Source organism: Mercenaria mercenaria, chromosome 7 (genome assembly GCF_021730395.1).
Source record: "Mercenaria mercenaria strain notata chromosome 7, MADL_Memer_1, whole genome shotgun sequence".
Classification (NCBI taxonomy): domain Eukaryota; kingdom Metazoa; phylum Mollusca; class Bivalvia; order Venerida; family Veneridae; genus Mercenaria; species Mercenaria mercenaria.
In genome coordinates, this window is record NC_069367.1 from 72,253,955 (window position 1) to 72,272,419 (window position 18,465).

Genomic DNA, 18,465 nt, shown 5'->3' on the forward strand with positions numbered 1-18,465 from the left:
GTGAGCTTTGTGACCGCTTGATGTCCGTCGTGCGTCGTCAGTCGTCTGTCAACATTTAACTTGTGTATGCGATATAGGCTGTATGTTTCAAATGATCTTCATGAAATTTTGTAAAGGAATGTTTACCTTGATAAAATTTCTAGGAAGTTCAAAAAAGGGGGTTACCCTGGGGTCAAAAAACTAGGTAACTAGGCCCAAAATCAAAGAAAAATTCTTGTGATAGGGTTTAGGGGCTGTTTTTTTAAAAGAATTTTTCTAGAATTTACTCACCCGGGGTGGGCGTCGGCACCCAAAACCTTTTGGTTTTGGTTTTTGCTCCCAAGTACATAAAGCTATCATTTAAGGGCTTTATAGTTTTAAAATTTTATTTTTTTTTTCTGGTTTAAATTTTACCAACCTAACTGGGCCCAAGTTCCTAACTATAACAGGATTTTGGGGAAATTTTATATCCCCCCTTTTAAAAAATTCGGTTTAAAAGTTTTACATGTAATCCCCAAAAATTAAATGCAGATATGGAATTGAAAAATTTAAAACAGGTTTTTTCAGGGTTGAAAAAACTAGTTGATAGCATAAAACCCCCAAAAACTCTGATAGGGCTTTTTGGGTAAAATTTGGGTTGCCCCCTTTAGAACCTTAAAATTCTTTTGTTTTTTAAACATTTTGGGTAAAAAATTTCCCTTTGCTTCGTGACAAAAATTTCAAATTTAGCGAGCTTGGCGGGCTTAGGGACAGCTCTTGTTCGATTGATCTTCAAAAATTTTTGGGGTCAGAATGATTACCTTGTTTGAAATCTGGGCCCAAAGTTCGAAAATGGGTTATCGGGGGTAAAAAAATGGGCCCTTTAATTTTAATCAAAGAGAAACCTTGTTTTAAAACGATAGGGGGCTGTATTTTTAATTGATCTTCATAAATTTTTTTGGTCAGAAGGGAAAAACCTTGATGAAATGTGGGCCCAATTTTTGAAAAGGGTTTTAATCGGGGGTTTAAAAAACTAAGTCGCTAGGTCAAATCAAAGAAAAACTTTTTTATATCCCGATAGAGGGCTGTATTTTTCAATTGATCTTCAGGGAAGGGTTTGTTCAGAAGGGATTGCTTGATGAAATTTAGGAAAAATTCGAAAAATAGGTCATTTGGATCAAAAATTTGGTCACTGGTAATATCAAAAAAAAAAGCTTGGGGGGCAATAGGGACTGCTTTTACAGGGAATCCTTATAAAATTTTGATCAAAAATGTTTGTTTGGATGAAATCTGGGGTAAAATTTTTGAAAGGGTCTTTTGGGGGGTAAAAAAAACTGGGTCCCCGGTAAATTAAAGAAAAACCTTGTGTAGGAATAGGGGCGCATATTACACGGGAATTTTTAAAAAAAATTTGTCAAAATGATTGCCTTGAGGGAATCCAGGCGAAATCTTTTATAAGATTATCTGGGATCAAAAGCTGGTCATAGGTAAAATCAAAAAAAAAACTTTGTGTATGCCATAGAGCCTGTATTTTTCAATTGTTCTTTATGAATTTTGGTCAAAAATATTTCCTTGAGGGAAATCTAGATTAAGTTAAAATGTGGGTGATTTTTGGGGTAAAAAAACAAAGGTCACTGGGTTTCAAATCAAAAAAAAAAAAACCTTGGTAGCAGTGGGGGCCCTGCATTTTACCCGGATCTTTATGCATTTGATAGGTATTTGTTTGGATGAAAAAAAAAGTGAGGTTAAATTATGGGTCTTTCTAGGGTAAAAAACCTATTTTTCCCCCGGTAAAATTTAAAAAAAAAAAATTTTTTTGTATGAAATAGGGGAGCTTTTTACACGGTTTTTTAAAAAAAATTTAGTCAAAATGATTGCCTTGAAAAAATTGGGGAAATTTTCAAATTGGGTCATTTTGGGAAAAACTGTTTAAAATGTTATGATGTGTTTCCCCAGGGGGAGCGCCCTGGGGCCCATTTTGGCCCTCTGTTTAAGTTTCACCCTTGAATTTTTGAGGGACATACACAGTTTTGCACCCATGTACCTTTTAAATGTTAAAGGGGAGCTTCCCAAAAAAGATACGGGATGAATGGCAAACAGTGAGTTTCTTGATCAGACTGCATGGATATGCAGGTGATCATAAATCTAACTGGTCCCCCCGTGACAAAATTTCCGTTGTGTCCGCTTTGAAAAGGGTTTAAATATTTTATTTCAGTTTGACATTTAAAAACATGTAGCTCATATTATCGGGGTGAGCGGGGCCAGGGTTTTCAGCCCCTCTTTTTTAAATACAGCCTTAAAAATTTGGATAAAAGTGCATTTTTTGCACCCCAATCTTAAAATGACTCTCAGTGCCCAGGGAATTTTAAAAATGCTGCCCCTACTTTTTTTAACTTTTTTAGCATCAGTTTCCCTTTTTTTAAAAACATGTGGCTCATATTACTCAGGTGAGCGATTCCGGGTTTATTTATTTACCCTTTTTTGAGAAAAACTCCAGACAAGAAAAAGTGGGATGGAAAGGACTAAAGGGGGGAAAATTTATTTCTTCCCTTTTGGGAAACAAAAAAAAAACAAGGGAAAAAAGTTTGAAAAAATTCCCCAAACAAAGCTTCACTGTAAAATATTTAGCATTACCCCCGTTCCTTTTTAAAAATCTCACTTATAAATTTTCGTTGTTAATTTTTATATCTGATCTATGGTTTTTTTAAAAAAAGCAAATTTTTCATGTATTAGAAAACAAATACAAATGTGCCTAAAATTAAGATGAACCCTGCCTTAAACCCTTTCATGAATTTATCCCAAAAATTTCCAGCTGAAATTCAGTTTTATTTTAAGCCTAGGTGTGAAGTTAGTAGGTCAAAGGTTTAAGATCAAAAATGACTTTAAACAGTTAATAAAACTGTAAATTGAGAAAGCTTGGGCCCCGGGAAAAGAAAAATTTATAGAGAGTTTTGGTTTGCCGCAGATGACCCCCTTTTGATTTTTTTGTCAGTAGGTCACAGGTCAAAGGGCCACAGTGACCCGGAACATTTAAAATTGGGTTTTTGGACAAAAATTTGTTACTTTTGGGCTTGGTCAAGAAACTTATGTGAGGATGGGCATGACAGCCCGAGGCCCCCATTAGTTTTGAGTTTTCCAAAAGGGCAAAGGTCAGATTGGGCCCAGAAAATTTTAAAAATTTTCCAGACAAAAAACTTTGAGAACGCTTGGGCCCAGGATTTTTGAAACTTCATTTTGGGTTTTTGATCATGACCAGAGATGACCGGGATTGTTTTTTAAGTTCAGTAGGGCAAAGGTCAAGCAAGTTTGGTTTTTAACATTGGGTTAGTTCTTTGGCAGGCTATATTGGGGGGGGGGGGTTAATTCGTCACTTTGGACAACTCTAGTTTAAAGGGATTGAAAGGGAATTTAAAAATTTATGGGACATGAAGAAAATTCAGAAAAATGCTTAGATTTTGGTTTTTAGTTTTTTTTCTTTTAAGGGTCATACATTTGAAATGCTTGAAACATTTCACTTTTCCTTATCCCAAAAAAAGTCCCCTTCGCGTTTTGGGAGGTTGTGGGTTTGATCCCCCGGCCCCCGTCATACCAAAAACGGGAAAAAATGGTTTCAGTATCGGCCCTTTTGGTGCTCAGAAATTTAAAAGGGGGCTGGGCCCCCCTTCTCTCATACCCTTTATGGCAATGGATTCCATCAGGAATGAGGTGTTGAGAGTGACTGATATAAGTTGTAGAACTTGCTTTATAATCGACCTAAAATAAATTAGTATAAAGTAATCTAACTTGTTATAAAGTTGAGGGGCCTATTGCTAACCATAAAATTTTAAAATTTTGTAGAAAATGAAATACAGTAAAAAATGTCACTGAATTGGGGAAGGAGGGTGAACAATCCCGTATGCAACGTTTTTTAGGGGGTTTAAAAAGGGCGTATTTTAGGTTGTTGGGCTGTAACTTTTACCCCTGACTGTATGGAGCAATCAGGAGCCAACAAGATCTTGTCTAGGTCATTACTTTCTTTGACATGCATTGAGCAGGCTTATTTTGTTTGGCTAATTCTGTAAAAGAAACAGGGTATTGCCACAGGACACAAGTCTCCATCCCAGGGGTCAAGGTCACATAAAGGGTTTGAAGGTCATGTCAGATTTTGTCAGTACTGTAACTTTTGACTTATATGGAGCTTTTATTTTTAATTGGCTGAAATGTTAAGGTCAGTGAGGCAGTGTGTCAACACCTAACAGGCTCAGCATTGTTGCCCTTGGGGAATCAACAACTTAAGAATGAATGCATGTTTTGTCTGACATATTATAATGAATTTAATGTTATTTGAGTTATATTGACTCTATACCTATAAGTCAGCTTTCTATTATATATTTACTTGGAACAGTTAAGATATTTTGATAACAGTTTTGGGTTTTAAATTTTAGATTTGACTGTGCCAAAAAAGACGTTAGGAATGAGGGCTTCTTTGGAATTTTACAGAGGTAAACCCTACTTTAAATCGTATTAAAGGATAAATGATAAAGAAAAATTTTATATTAAATTTTATCTATTGTACTGTCATAGTTTAAACCAAAAAAAATAAAGGGGTTTATTTTAGCCCGACAAAACAAAAATATATAGTTTCCAAGTCATTTCACCAAAAACTTTAAAATGACCCTAAAAGTTAATATTTTAAGAATACTTTAGTGTGAATTAAACAATAAAATGTAGGGTGACTGACTATAACCCTTTAAAGGGTTTTACCGAGGTTTACCAACTTTAAAATTTTCCCAACTTATTTTAAACAAAACAAGATTTAAAATAAAATTTAAAAAAACTTAAATATGAAAAAATTTCCCGCAACAAGAAAAGGGTCGTTGGAATAATTTACCCAAGACAGTTAAAAAATTTTAAATTTTAGGGTTTTTAGTCCCTTTTTGGTTGAAAAACCCGTTTCGGGGCCCATTGGAATGCCTTTTTCCCCCCCTTCAATCCCCCCCCCCTCCCCCCTTCCCCCCTCCCCTCCGCCCCCAAAATTTCGTGTCCCCCTTTCCCTAACCCCCCCGGTTCATAATGAAGGGATTTTTAAAGAAACCCCCCCCCACATAATGTTCCCCCCCGATGAGACAACATGTCCCTGCGCAAAAACCCCGGACCCTAGTAAAGGTCAAAAAGGGTTTCAATTGGAGGTCAAAGGTCCCAAAGGCTTTTTTTTTTCCGGTCCGCAAATCTCCATCCTTGAAGGGATTTAGTATAACTTGGCACAAATGTTCCCAAATGAGATTTATATGTCATTTTCGCAAAACCGGACCCCTTTGTCAAAGGTCAAGGGGCACAATTGGAGGTCAAAGGTCAAAAAGGGTTTTTTACTGACCGGTCCCAAAAATCTCTCATCCATGAAAAGATTTTAATATTACTTGGCACAAATGTTCCCCATGATGGGGACACGTGTCGTGCGAAAACCGGACCCCCAGCTTAAAGGGGCCCAAGGGGCCCCCAATTGGAGGTCAAAGGTTACAAGGCTTTTTCCTGTTCCCGGGTTTATAAAATTTTCCATGAAGAGTTTTAATATTACTTGCCCACAAATGTTCCCCTTAAGGAGGGCGAAAAGTGTCGTGCGCAAAACCGGACTCCCAGCTTAAAGGTCAAGGTCACAATTTGGGGGTCAAAAATCAACAAGGCTTTTTTTCCCGTCCCGGGGGAAAAACTCTCCCATCTATGAAGGGGAAATTTTTTTATTACTTGGCCCCAAATGATCATAATTTTTGCGTTTTGTCAGCAAAAATTTCAGCCCCTAGCTCCCAAAAGGGCAAAGGTTTACACTTAGCAGTCAAATGGGTTTAAAATAGCAGAACAGGGTCGTTTCGTGTCCGGTCCATAACTCTGACATTCTTAAGGGATTTTTTAAATCACTTCCAAGGTTCCCCATGATTAGACGACGTTTTCAACGCAAATTTCCCCCCCACCCCTAGCTCAAAGGTCAAGGTCACAAAAGGGGGGGCAAATTTTCAACCCGAGTTTTTTTTTCCCGTCCCGTTCCAAATTTTTGCAAAACCCTGAAGGGATTTTAATATTTTCTTGGCCAAATGGGTTCCCCCTGATGAGACAACATGTCATGCCCCAAAACCAGACCCTTAGCTCAAAGGTCAAGGTCACAATTTTTGGGGGTCAAAGGTCAATAAAGGGTTTTTTCCCCGTCCGATCCCGAAAATCTGGTTTATCCATTTAAGGGTTTTCAAAATTTCTTGGCATAAAAGTTTCCCATGATGAGGGCGAGGTTTTCATGCACAACACCCAGTTTCCCTTTGCTTAAAAGGGGAGGTCACTCTTTGAGATCAAAGGTTTAAGAGGATTTTTTTTCCCGTCCGGTCTTTTTTAAATTTGGGCATGCAAAAACAGGGGGTTTTTGATATCATTGGGGACAAATATTCCCTGGGTGAGAAAAAAATGTTTTGCGCAAAACCAGGTTCCCCAGGTCTAAGGGGCAAGGTTCCCTATTTTGGGGGTCAAAGGTCAAATTCAAGAATGACTTTGGTAGGGAAACATTTCTTTTTTCTGCATGGAGGGATTTTGATGTATTTTGGCTAAATGTTCCCCCCCATTTAAACACCCCTTTTTTTTTAGAATTATGTCCCCTTTTTTTTACTAAAATAAAATTTTATTGTAAACTTTTTTATTACTGGCCCGTAAGAAAAAATCGGACCATTTTTTTGTGGGTTTCAGCATGCAAGTTACATCCAAATTTTTTGGGGTATTTTGACCTATCTCTACCGGTAAAAAGGGTTTTTTGTGGACACTATTATATGATTTTTTTTTTTAAAGTTAATTTCCCTTTGTTGTTTCAAAAAAAACACAAATAAAATTTTTGAAACAGCCAAAAAATTCAATAAAAAAAAACTTTTTTTAAAAACAAATCCCCAAAAACCCAATTTTTATTAACAATATTTTTCACATTACCCCCAAAAAAACATTAAATTTTCCTTAACCTAAAAATAAAAATTATCTTCCCAAACTTTTAATTTTCAAACCCTTTTCATTTCCCCCCCCCAACCCCACCCCCCAAACAACCCCCCCCCCCAAACCAACCCCCCCCCCCCCCCCCCCCCCCCCCCAAACCATTTCCCCCCCCCTTAAAAATTCCCCTTTTCCCAATTCAAAAGAAAACCCTTGGGGAAAAAACTTTTTACGTTTTCTTTTGATTTCACGATTTTCATGAATTAATTTACGATTTTTCCCGATTTCACGATTTCCCCTTTATAATTTTACGAATTTTTACGATTTCCCGCTTTTTGAAATAAAATTTTAAAAACCAGCAGATTTCCGGGTTTCCCCTTCTTTAAAAATTTTTGTTTATTTCCCCGAATTTTAAATTTCACGAAAAATTTTACGATTTCCCCCTTTGATTTCACGATTTTTTCCACTTTTCCAAAGCCCTTTACGATTTCCCCCGGATTTTTCCTTTTCCTTCCCCTTTTGAATTTTTTCACGATTTCCCACCCCTTTCACGAATTCCAACAATTTAAAGATTTCCACTTCATGAATTCACTATTTCCACTTCAGGGAATTTTCGATTTCCCAAATTTCCCCTTCATGAATTTTTCAATTTCACGATTTCCACTTACGAATTTTACGATTTCACAATTTCAAAATTTATGAATTTACGATTTTATTATTGTGAAATCGTGAAATTTGTGAAGTGGAGATCGTGAAACGTGAATTAAAGAAATGGAAATTTTTGAATCGAGAATTCGTTAAGCGGAAATCGTGGAAATTTATGGGAAATGAAAATTGGGGGAAATCGTGAATTCATGAAGTGGGGAAAACGGGGAAATTTAGGGAAGCAGAAATCGGGGAATTCATGAAGTGGAAAAAAAATGAAAACAAAAAAATCGGGGGAAATCATTAAAAACGTGAAAACAAGAAAACGTGAATTCAGGGAAATGGAAATTTGTGAAATTTAGGAAGCAAAAAATCGTGGAAAATTTGTGGGAAAAAAATTTATGAATTGAAATGGGTTTTAAATCGGAAAACGAAATCGTTGAAATAATGAAGTTGAAATGTCACCACGGGTCTTTCGTAGTATTGCATATTCACTTGTTTGTTGTGTAATTGACTCATCTTTAAAAAATGATGCATTGGTATTGTCTACATTCAGTATGTCATACTTTCCAGTTTACTAGAAGTTTATTACAGTAATTGTACTGCAAAATTGATGACTGAATTTAAATCATTAATTGATTTTGTATGGAGATATTAAAGAATTAATTGACTTTCACAAATACAAGTTTTAAGATATTGTGGGAGAACTTTTCACCAAAAAGAAAAGGGGTGAACTAATCACTTCTTAATCCCTTAAAAAAACCTGTTCACACGCATTAATTTTTTGAAAATAAAAGAATAGCCGTTATTTTCCCCAAACTACAGAATCTTGGTTTATTTGATTTAAAAAGGGAAAAAAAAGGGCTCCAGTGGGAAGGAGTTTATTTTCTTTGTTTTCAAATTTCCGGGTTTCCAGTAATTTTTATTTGAGTTTCGCCATGAGAAAACCAACATAGGGGCGTTTGCAACCCCGCATGGGTCCGAAACCCGCCCGCGATCCGGGCGTTTTTGGTCAGGATCCATGCTGTTTGCTTTCAAAGCCTATTGCAATTAGAGAAAACCCTTTGCAAACAAAAGGGGTCCTGAAACCCGACTGCCACCCGTGTTTTGGGTTTTCCATGGTGCGGCTCAATTTTAAACCCCAGTCAGGGGAAAAGTAACTTACTATATGTTGTCTAGACTTTGTATTAGGGTTTGGGCCCGTTTTTGTTTGGTATTGGGCTGTCTTTGTTAAATTGGGATTTATTCAAAGACTGGGCAGTTTAAGCAATGATTTTATCAATGCCGGGATGTTTGGGGAAATCTATATACAAAAGGAAGTAATTAAAATATTGTGGGGTGTAAAGGGGAATTCTTTCTCCTTAATTTTGGTTTAGGGAACCCCTTTGGACTTAATAGATGATTTAGGAAAAAAGAACTAAAAAAAACCTTTTTAAAAAGATAAAAACCCTTTCGTTTTTTGTTAAAGGTTCTGTAGGGATCCCGAAAGGGGAGGGTTTTGTAATGGTAGAGGACACTAAGGTATCCCTAGAGATTCTGCAGATATTAGCTATAGATAGATTTATTTCTGTGTACAGTGTTCATATTCATGGCAATTTAAATGACAACATACAGATATCAAGTATGCATGTTAAAAAAAAGCCAGTCAAAACATTTTAACAAAAAGGGGACACAAAAAAAAAAGATAGAAATCTTCTTTTTTTCCATTGTGGTCCTTGCAAATTTTTAGAATAATTTTGGGATGACTTTGGGGAAAACATTTCACAGAAAAAAAAAAGAGCTTGGGTTTTCAAACTTTTAAAAAGTCAAGTGAATTTAAAATTTTTTGAATGGGCTATTTAAGAAAATAAATTTGGGAAATTTTTGGAATTTTTTGAAACTGCCTTGCAGTGGTTTTTTGAAACATGTATATTGGGAAATATAGCTAAAATTTGGGGTTTCTTTAAAAAAATTTTTTATCAACAGAATATTGGGGTTAGCTGGGAGTTTTTGCTAGGAAATTTCCCAAACCCCTTCTTACAAATATTACCCTTTTAAAGGATTCCCCAAGGCTCTGGGCTGTTTTTCAAAATCTTCTTTTTGTTTTAATCAACAATGTTTTTACTTATAAGTCAATTGGGGGATCTGTTTAAAAATCCCTTATGCCCCGTTTTCCAGTATTGTTATCATTAACCCGTTCTATTTTTTTGCATAGGAAAGTGCTGAAAACCCTTTAATTTTGAGGTGCTGGCTGGCAAAGGGGCAGGGAAAATGCCGAAAATTTTTTGACCTGCCCATGGGAAATTCTCAAAATTCAGCCCGCCCGGGATGCAGGCAGAATGGTTTTGGTGGTTTTGGGTTTTTTGTGATTTGTTTGTTTATTTTAAAACAGGAAATTTCCGTTTTGGTATGCGAGTGATATTGGTCATAGTTAACCAGACTAGTTCCTCACCAGATTTATCATTTCTCAGCAAATAAACGAAAAGTTCCACATGACATATGAAGGGTGAATGAATTCAGACAAATTATCACAGTGGATATGATAATTACCTGGTGTTTGAACCTCATCATTTAGCTTACCATGTGTGCCATAATTTTGTATTATCAACATGTTTATAGTGTGAAGGTCATAGAAGGTGTTTTGAGAGTAGAACCATATGGACTGGAAAATAGTATGCTTGTAACAGGACTACTGTTAGTAAATACTTCCGTACCAAAGTGGTATACTCTGAACCAGAATAATGCGTTTAGACATAGAAATTACACTCCGAGATAATCAAGAAAAATGTTTTAGAAGTGAGTTAAATTACAGCATTAGATTTAGTTGGATCTGAAATAGATCGGTCTTGTTTACAAGCTGTCTTTCCTATGTCCAAGAAGAAAATTTGTGAGTTTTAGGCTTGATTTCAGGGTTTTGTTTTCTTATTTACTTTAATAAACACTCAAACCTATGTGAAGATCAGTCATTGGAATAAACCCAAAAATGATCATTTCATTGTGGTCTGTATTTACAGGTTAAAGTACACTGCAAAAGTTTGAGTTGGAAAATGAAAATTGTTGTCCTAGAAGCTAATGATTGCAGTTCACAGGATTGTTTGACTTTTTCTGAATGTATGGTAATTTAATTTCTTGCTTAAAAAATGTAAAATATTTCAGTTTCTTTTGCTTTTTCTGACAGCACGAGTTGATCTCGCAGCAGAAGGAGTATCTGCATCGGAAGCAAAAGCCCCAAGACTGTCTGCGACACAGAACTCACTGGACTTCATACGGAAAAAGAGGCTGTTTGGATTGTATCAGGGTTGTGGAGCTACATTGCTTAGAGACGTGACGTTCTCGGCAATATACTTTCCTTTGTTTGCTCATCTTAAAGCAATCGTAAGCCAAGACACCATTGTTGAAATTTTGCTCTGAAAATTTGTTTGTTTTCAGGGCAAGTTACAGAATAAAAATGCCTGGCATGAATAGGACTTATGTTTGCCAAACAATTTCAGAAATGTTATCAATTCGAAGAAAATAACTGTATTAAGATCTTTAATTTTATCTGCAGATGAGAAGTGATTACTGTGAAAGGGGAAGTAACTTGAAGTTTGAAAAATAAACCTTAGTTTTCAAATGGTTCTGCTATAATCTTAAACTTTATGTGCACTAGAAGGCTTATCTGGAAAAAAAATGCTTGAATTTCAAGATTTCTTATCCCAAAAGATAAGTTTTTGTCTTAAGAGATTTCCTTACACAAAAATCTGAGATATAAGGTAAAACTGATTAACATTGAATTTAATTTTGTTGCTGAATTTAATCCGAACCCATTGTGATTTTTTCACACAGTAATTATTTATGTATGCTGGCTCGTTTCAGGGTAAAAGACATGAGGGGAGTAACTAGGCTGTGTTTTATCATTCCTTTGCTTCCGGTTGTATAGCAGGTTGTGTGTCTTCCTTTACTGTGAACCCATTTGATGGTGAGTTCATAGCAAGACAGTTGCAAAAAGTAACATCCAGTTTTAAGTGTGCATTACACTGTCAGGGATATAATTTTGTTTTATGTAAGCTTTGTTCAGAGACCTGTCCACTTTGTCAGTATTTGTTAATATCAAGCCTGCTTGTCTTGGAAGTAACTGGTAAAGAGTTTGCTTCATTTAGAGGGAAGCCCGCCCGCTTAGCTCAGTAGGTAGAGCGTCGGTCTACGGATCGCAGGGTCGTGAGTTCGATCCTCGGGCGGGGCGTATGTTCTCCGTGACTATTTGATAAATGACATTGTGTCTGAAATCATTAGTCCTCCACCTCTGATTCATGTGGGGAAGTTGGCAGTTACTTGCGGAGAACAGGTTTGTACTGGTACAGAATCCAGGAACACTGGTTAGGTTAACTGCCCGCCGTTACATGACTGAAATACTGTTGAAAAACGGCGTTAAACCCAAAACAAACAAACAAATCATTTAGAGGGTGTATCACCAGAAGTTTCAAGCCCCTTTTTCACACTTGAGGAGATCATTTCTGATCTTGTACAGACTAACTTTGACATCCGTAGTGCAATCTTGGGGTTAATGTGTTTTCACCAATGCAGTCAACTTAATTTGCTTTAAGTAGTAATGGAAATGACTGGATGGATGTATTATCCTTCATAGGGTAGCACTTGTGAGCTTGATCCTTCCCCCTGCCATATAGGGATTTGTTCAGATTGTTTGTTATCAGTGGGTCAACAAGTAATTGGCTCAAAATCTTTGCCGTCTGTTGATTAGAATTCTTACCAGTAGTAATTATGTCTCCAATGTTTTGGGGGATATTTTCATTTCCTTAGCTCACCAGATCACTATGTCCCAAGGTGAGCTATTGTGATTACTCCCCGTCTGTCAGTCTGCATCAACATTTTCTTCAAATGACATCTCTGAAACAACCACTTAGAAGTTGAAACTGGACGTTCATTAGGGGTCCTCCGCTTGGTACAAGAACTAAAAATAGAAAATCAACCGCTTGTCCAATACAAAGAAATCTTCCTTGGGTAATCATGTAACAAGGTTGTTTAAAATATTCCTATTTGCTAATAACCATGGCTGCCTGGTCACTTTTCCTTATATTTACTTTATGTCACTTTATATATATAGTAGAAACATTAAAAAGTCATCATGTTAGAAACTGCCTGCACATTTTTAGCTCGACTCTACAAAGCATATGGAGAGATATCTTACTCGCCCCGGCGTCGGCGTCTTTCCACATCCCCACCTTGGTTAAAGTTTTTTTTACACTTTCTCTTTTTTCTCATTATCTCTATAATTAATTGATGGATTTGCTTTAATCTTAAAACAGTTATTTCTCATCATCACCCACATCATCTGGCATAAGGGCCATAACTCTCACACTAATATTTCATGAATTATTCCCCCCCCCCCCTTTTTACCTAGAATTTCAGGTTAAAGTTTTGATGCACTTTCACTCTATTTCAGTTATTATGTCTCCCACCACATAGTGGTGTGTGAGACATATTGATTTACCGGTACTCCAGTCTGTGTGTGTGTCTGTCTGTCTGTCACAAAGCTTGTCCGCACTCTTAAGTCGAACAATTCTCAACTGATTTTCACCAAACTTAAACAAAATGTGTTTGAACATAAAACCTCGGCCAAGTTCGATAACTATCCAAATCGGTCCAGGCGTTTTGGAGTTATGGCCCTTGAATTACCAGAAATCGGCCTTTTTACTCTTGTCCGCACTCTAATTCACATATTTCTCATCCAATCTTCACCAAACTTGAACAAAATGTGTTTGACCATAAAACCTCGGCCAGGTTTGATAACTAGCCAGGTATTTTGGAGTTACGGCCCTTGAATTATCGAAAAATCGGTCTTTTTACTCTTGTCCGCACTCTAAGTCAAACATTTCTCATCCGATCTCCACCAAACTTGAACAAAATGTGTTTGACCATGAAACCTTGGCCAAGTTCGATAACTAGCCTAGTCGGTCCAGGCATTTTGGAGTTACGGCCCTTGAATTACCGAAAAATCCGCCTTTTTACTCTTGTCCGCTCTCTAAGTCGAACATTTCTCATCTGATCTTCACCAAACTTGAACAAAATGTGTTTGGCCATAAGACCTTACCCAAGTCCGATAACTAGCCAAATCCGCCCAGGCACTTTTGATTTATGGCCCTTGAATTACTGATTGGATCCACTCATTCAGACCATCTAATTGGATCCACTCATCTAAACAATCTAGAGAAACTAGACATTTTTTATAGGGACAGTTGTTGGAGACATGCGCTTTTCTCAAAAGCATCTCTAGTTACTATATTGATTTGATTCAAATTTAAAAAAGTTGTTCCGCATCATCACCCACATCATATGACTTAAGGTCCATAACTCTGGCACCAATTTTTCAAAAATTATTCCCCAGTTTTACTTGAAATTTCAGGTTAAAGGTTTTGGTGCACTTTTACTCTTTCACAGTTATATCGAAACGAATTTGATTCAAACTTAAAATAATTGTTCCACATCATCAATCACATGATATGACACAAGGTTAATAATAATTTTTCATGAATTATGCCCCCTTTTTACATAGAATTTAAGGTTAAAAGTTTTGGTGCATTTTCACTCTATCTCTGTTATTACTTAATGGATTTGATTCAAACTTAAAACAATTGTTTGACATCATCACTCACATCATATGGCACAAGGGCCATAACTCTTGCACCAGTTTGTCATGAATTATTCCTCCTTTTGACTTACAATTTCATTTTAAAGTGCATAACTCTTGCATCAATATTTTATGAATTATGCCCCCTTTTCGCTTAGAATTTTATTTATTTAGTGTTTTGATACTTTATCTTTATCTCTCTTATTACTTAAATTTTTTGACACAGACTCAAGCTATTGTGCAATATCTTCATCAACCATTGGAGTCATTAAACACTCCAGTGACAGCTCCGTCTTCCTCAGATGTCACTATCCAGCATCAAAATAGCCGAGTGCGCTGTCTCCTGTGACAGCTCTTGTTTAAATAATGTTACACAAATATTTCTTGGGTAGCCCTTCACCAAGATTATTCAAATTATTCAGATTCATAAAAAAAGAAAAAACGAAAAAACAATAAAGGGTGTCAGACCTAAAAATAAAACAAAATCTGCAAACAACATCTATGCATAAAGTGTTAGTCTGATTTTGAAATAATTTTACAGAAACATTCCTTGGTTAACTGTTTACGGAGAATGTTCTTTTGGTGTAAAAAGCATGGCCACTAGAGCTAAACATTGAAAATTCTTAAAGAAACATCTCCTCTCACGTTTTACACTGGTGATTTTGAAATAATTTCTCAGACAAATTTCTTGGGTGACACCTTACTTAAAATGTTAAAAGAAATCTTAATTGGTCACAAAAAGGTATAGCTGTCTGGTTTGCATCCAGTTTTCCTTTTTTAGGGTCTATGACAAATCTTGAAAAAATATTTAAAAACCTGGCAGAAATATTTCAGGTTATACATATTTGAGCTGTCAAAAATCTTACAATGATAACAATGTTGTGTAGTTGCTCATGTATGTCAGGTCCTGGTCAGATGATTTTTTATGGAATTTTTACCAATTGATGGTTAATTATGAAACCTTGTCGGATATTTTTATAAAACTCCAAAGTCACCTTTTGTTTTCGTGTACAGTTATGTTTTAATATCTGTGTAATTGGTCATCCAATGTATCATGATCCAGGTTTATACATTTGTCTGTTTTGATACTGAGCAGTGATACATCTTTGATCTTTATCTTCAAACACCAGTCTGATTAAAAGCAGACACATCAGTTATTTTGTTACACATAATTGCATTGGAGTGCATATGTCTAAACTTTGCTTTTTATACACCTGTCTGAAAGACGGGACGTATTATAGGAACGCCCTTGGCAGGCGGATGGGCGGGTGAGCGGCATTCACAAACTTTGTCTAGAGCATTTCTTCTTCATGCATGGAGGGATTTTGATGTTACTTGGCACAAATGTTCACCATCATGAGACTGAGTGTCATGCGCAAGAACCAGATCCCTAGGTCTAAGGTCAAGGTCAACATAGAGGTGAAAGGCAAAATTCAAGAATGAATGTCCAGAGCATTTCTTCTTCTTGCATGGAGGGATTTTTATGTAACTTGGCACAAATGTTCACCACCATGAGACAGAGTGTCATTCGCAAGAAACAGGTCCCTTGATCTAAGGTCAAGGTCACACTTAGAGGTCAAATGTCAAATTCAAGAATGACTTTGTCCGGAGCATTTCTTCTTCATCCACTGAGGGGTTTTGATGTTCATTGGCACAATTGTTCACCATCATAAGGTGGAGTGTCAAGCGCAAGACCCAGGACCCTAGGTCTAAGGTCAAGATCACACTTAGAGGTTAAAGGTCAGATATAACATGACAACTAAACAAGCTCTTTACGGGCATATTTTGTGACTAAAGCACCCTTGTTAGTTATAAAAGCATCAGATGGTCTCTTAGTTGCAGACATTGCCAGATGTTTGTATACACTGTTGCTTAGTTAAACAACCAGTTTGTACTTCTGTTACAACAAGGGGTTAAGTTGTAAAGGTCACTGACTTCAGTTCACTTGCCCTCTTTCTGATGTGGGTTTGAACCTCGCTTGGGGTGTAGAATTCTTCATGTGAGGAACAATGGTGATTTTACCTAGGTTCTGCCCTTGATGAAATAATGCCTGGAGGGGCACTTGGTGTCCTCCATCAGAAGCTGTAAAGTTGTTAATGACCTATAATTGTGTTGGTGTGATGTTAATCCCAACAAATCTATTACAGTAATTAAGAGGGAAAAAAGCTTATATTTACTAAATAGGTTAGATTTCAAGCTGCTCTTTAGGGCATATTGAATGCTTTATAAGTTTAGATTTGCCCAATTCTCTTTATAACAAATTGAAATTAAAAAATAATTTAGTCTGAAATGAAAAGATCACACATATTTGTAAATAAGTGAGACATTTGCTTAAAATAATGTTTTGATTTAAATTTGGTTGATTAAGTTTATTTTTGTAGTTTTGTTTTCTAAGATATCCGTCATGAGTCAGCAGGAATGATTAGATTCTTTTTCCTGTTAAAACATCCGATCAAGTAATATAATGTTATGCTTCACATGACTGCTTTACTTTCAGTTGTGAAAACTAGATTGCAGACAATACACAAAGGCCATGGAAAAATGGCGTACAATGGCATAGCAGATTGTTTCAAAATAGTAAAGAATAAATTTAAATGTGTTATGAGCAAATAAGGAATCTCTAGTCAGCTGAAAATCATGACTCCATATTTTTCTGTGTTTAAAGTTCAGTGCAGTGTAGGAATAGTCTTTTAAATATTTTTTTAAATATCAGTTTTCACCTGATAAATGTACCATGATCTTACCATTCTTTCTGTGTGAACATTATATTAAAATTTTTACAGAAAGGTTTACCAGAATGAGGGACCAAAGGCTTTCTTTAAGGGAGCTTTATGTAGGATACTTGTGATAGCACCGCTGTTTGGTATAGCGCAGACTGTTTATTACCTGGGAGTGGCCGAATATCTTCTAGGATACCCACGTACATAGAAGATACACACCAAGACTGACGACAAGTCGCAAGTGCATGGCTGTGTTCAAAAGTCACATGACGATGCCGTTGTACAGATCTACGTCACTGCATTTAAAAAATATTGTTAAGTTTCTCTTTTTTTTAAAACCATTCTTTGTATATTTCATATATTGAACTGTAAATAAGATGAATTTGAAACCTTCATAAATTGTGACTTTTTTTCCAATGCTGGAAGATGTTAATTCATTATTTGTTTCTTTGAGATAATTAACAAAAGTATGAATTACGTCGGGGTCGTATATAGCAGCAGCCGCATACACTTTGAATGTGATCCTAATGTTACCTTTTCGAAAAACCATATTCTTTCCTTCTCTTCTTTCCTTTTTGTAGTATTTTCCAGGTTTGGTTTGGTAAGTTTGCATTGCATTTTACAGGAATTTTTCATTTACTATTTAAAAGGGAGTAGTTTAATAGGGCATAGTGTGAAATGGTTTTAACTTAAACAAAATAAAGGAGATATATGTACTGGTTCAAACTTAATTTACAGAGGGTTCTTCTGTCTCATTAAAAGTAGCTGTTAATCCAGCTGGATGTGCAGGCTGATCATGATCTACACTGTTCGCAAAGGCATATTCAGTCGTGTCCAGCTTCATAAGGGTTAGTGATTCATCCATATTCATCGAAGTTTTTTCAGCCTGAAATTTAAACCTCTAAAAGTTCAAATTACTCTAACATCCTTTGTAATATATCTATATTGCTGAAACTTTGCGCAGCGTTTTGTTGCTTTGCATGCCATATTCTAGACAAGTTTCATGAAATTCAGTACTCGATTTACAAACATAGGGCAAAAAGTAATTTTGTCATGTTAAAGTCAAGTTTCAGACTTAAAATGTTGAAGAATACGTGTCCATAAGAATGTTTAAGTCATTTAGGTGTTTGGAGGATAGTACAGAAGACACTCCAATTCCAGAAGTTTACCTGGTGTTTTTTAAAATGCAGGGTGTAAAGCACCTACATAGGTCTCGTATAAAACTTTAGAAGTCACATTTTCTACTTGATCTTCATTAAACTTTGTCAAAATGTTTGTCTCTATGAAATCAAGGCCAACTTAGATTCTTACTTATCAGGGGTTAGAATTAGGTCCGGTGAGCGATACAGGGCCGTCAGGGCCCTCTTGTGTTTTGAAAGAGCCTTATATTTTTGTAAGTTAAACATATTATTCTACATGTCTCTTAAGGTGGAAGTTGGAAAAATGTTAGACTGATTACTATATTGTATTATGTTGCTCCAACTTGTTACTTAGTATCCCCACACACACCCCTATTAATTACCATCCCCACCTTATTACTTGGTATCTTTTGTACACCCCTAGTATCCCTCCCTCCATTACAGTCCACCAACATCTTACTTTACT

General features: G+C 36.2%; 1 protein-coding gene across 1 annotated transcript; it reads left to right on the top strand.

Annotated features, from left to right (window-relative positions):
* Positions 1 to 9,750: 9,750 nt before the first annotated feature.
* Positions 9,751 to 17,267, top strand: LOC123555727 (mitochondrial glutamate carrier 1-like; the record flags this gene model as incomplete). The annotated part of the gene is given in 6 exon segments (XM_053547272.1): positions 9,751 to 9,786; positions 9,789 to 9,849; positions 10,694 to 10,890; positions 11,371 to 11,473; positions 16,638 to 16,717; positions 16,928 to 17,267. Coding segments are annotated over 6 exon segments (618 nt in total), but the record flags the coding sequence as incomplete, so codon positions are not given.
* Positions 17,268 to 18,465: the final 1,198 nt, after the last annotated feature.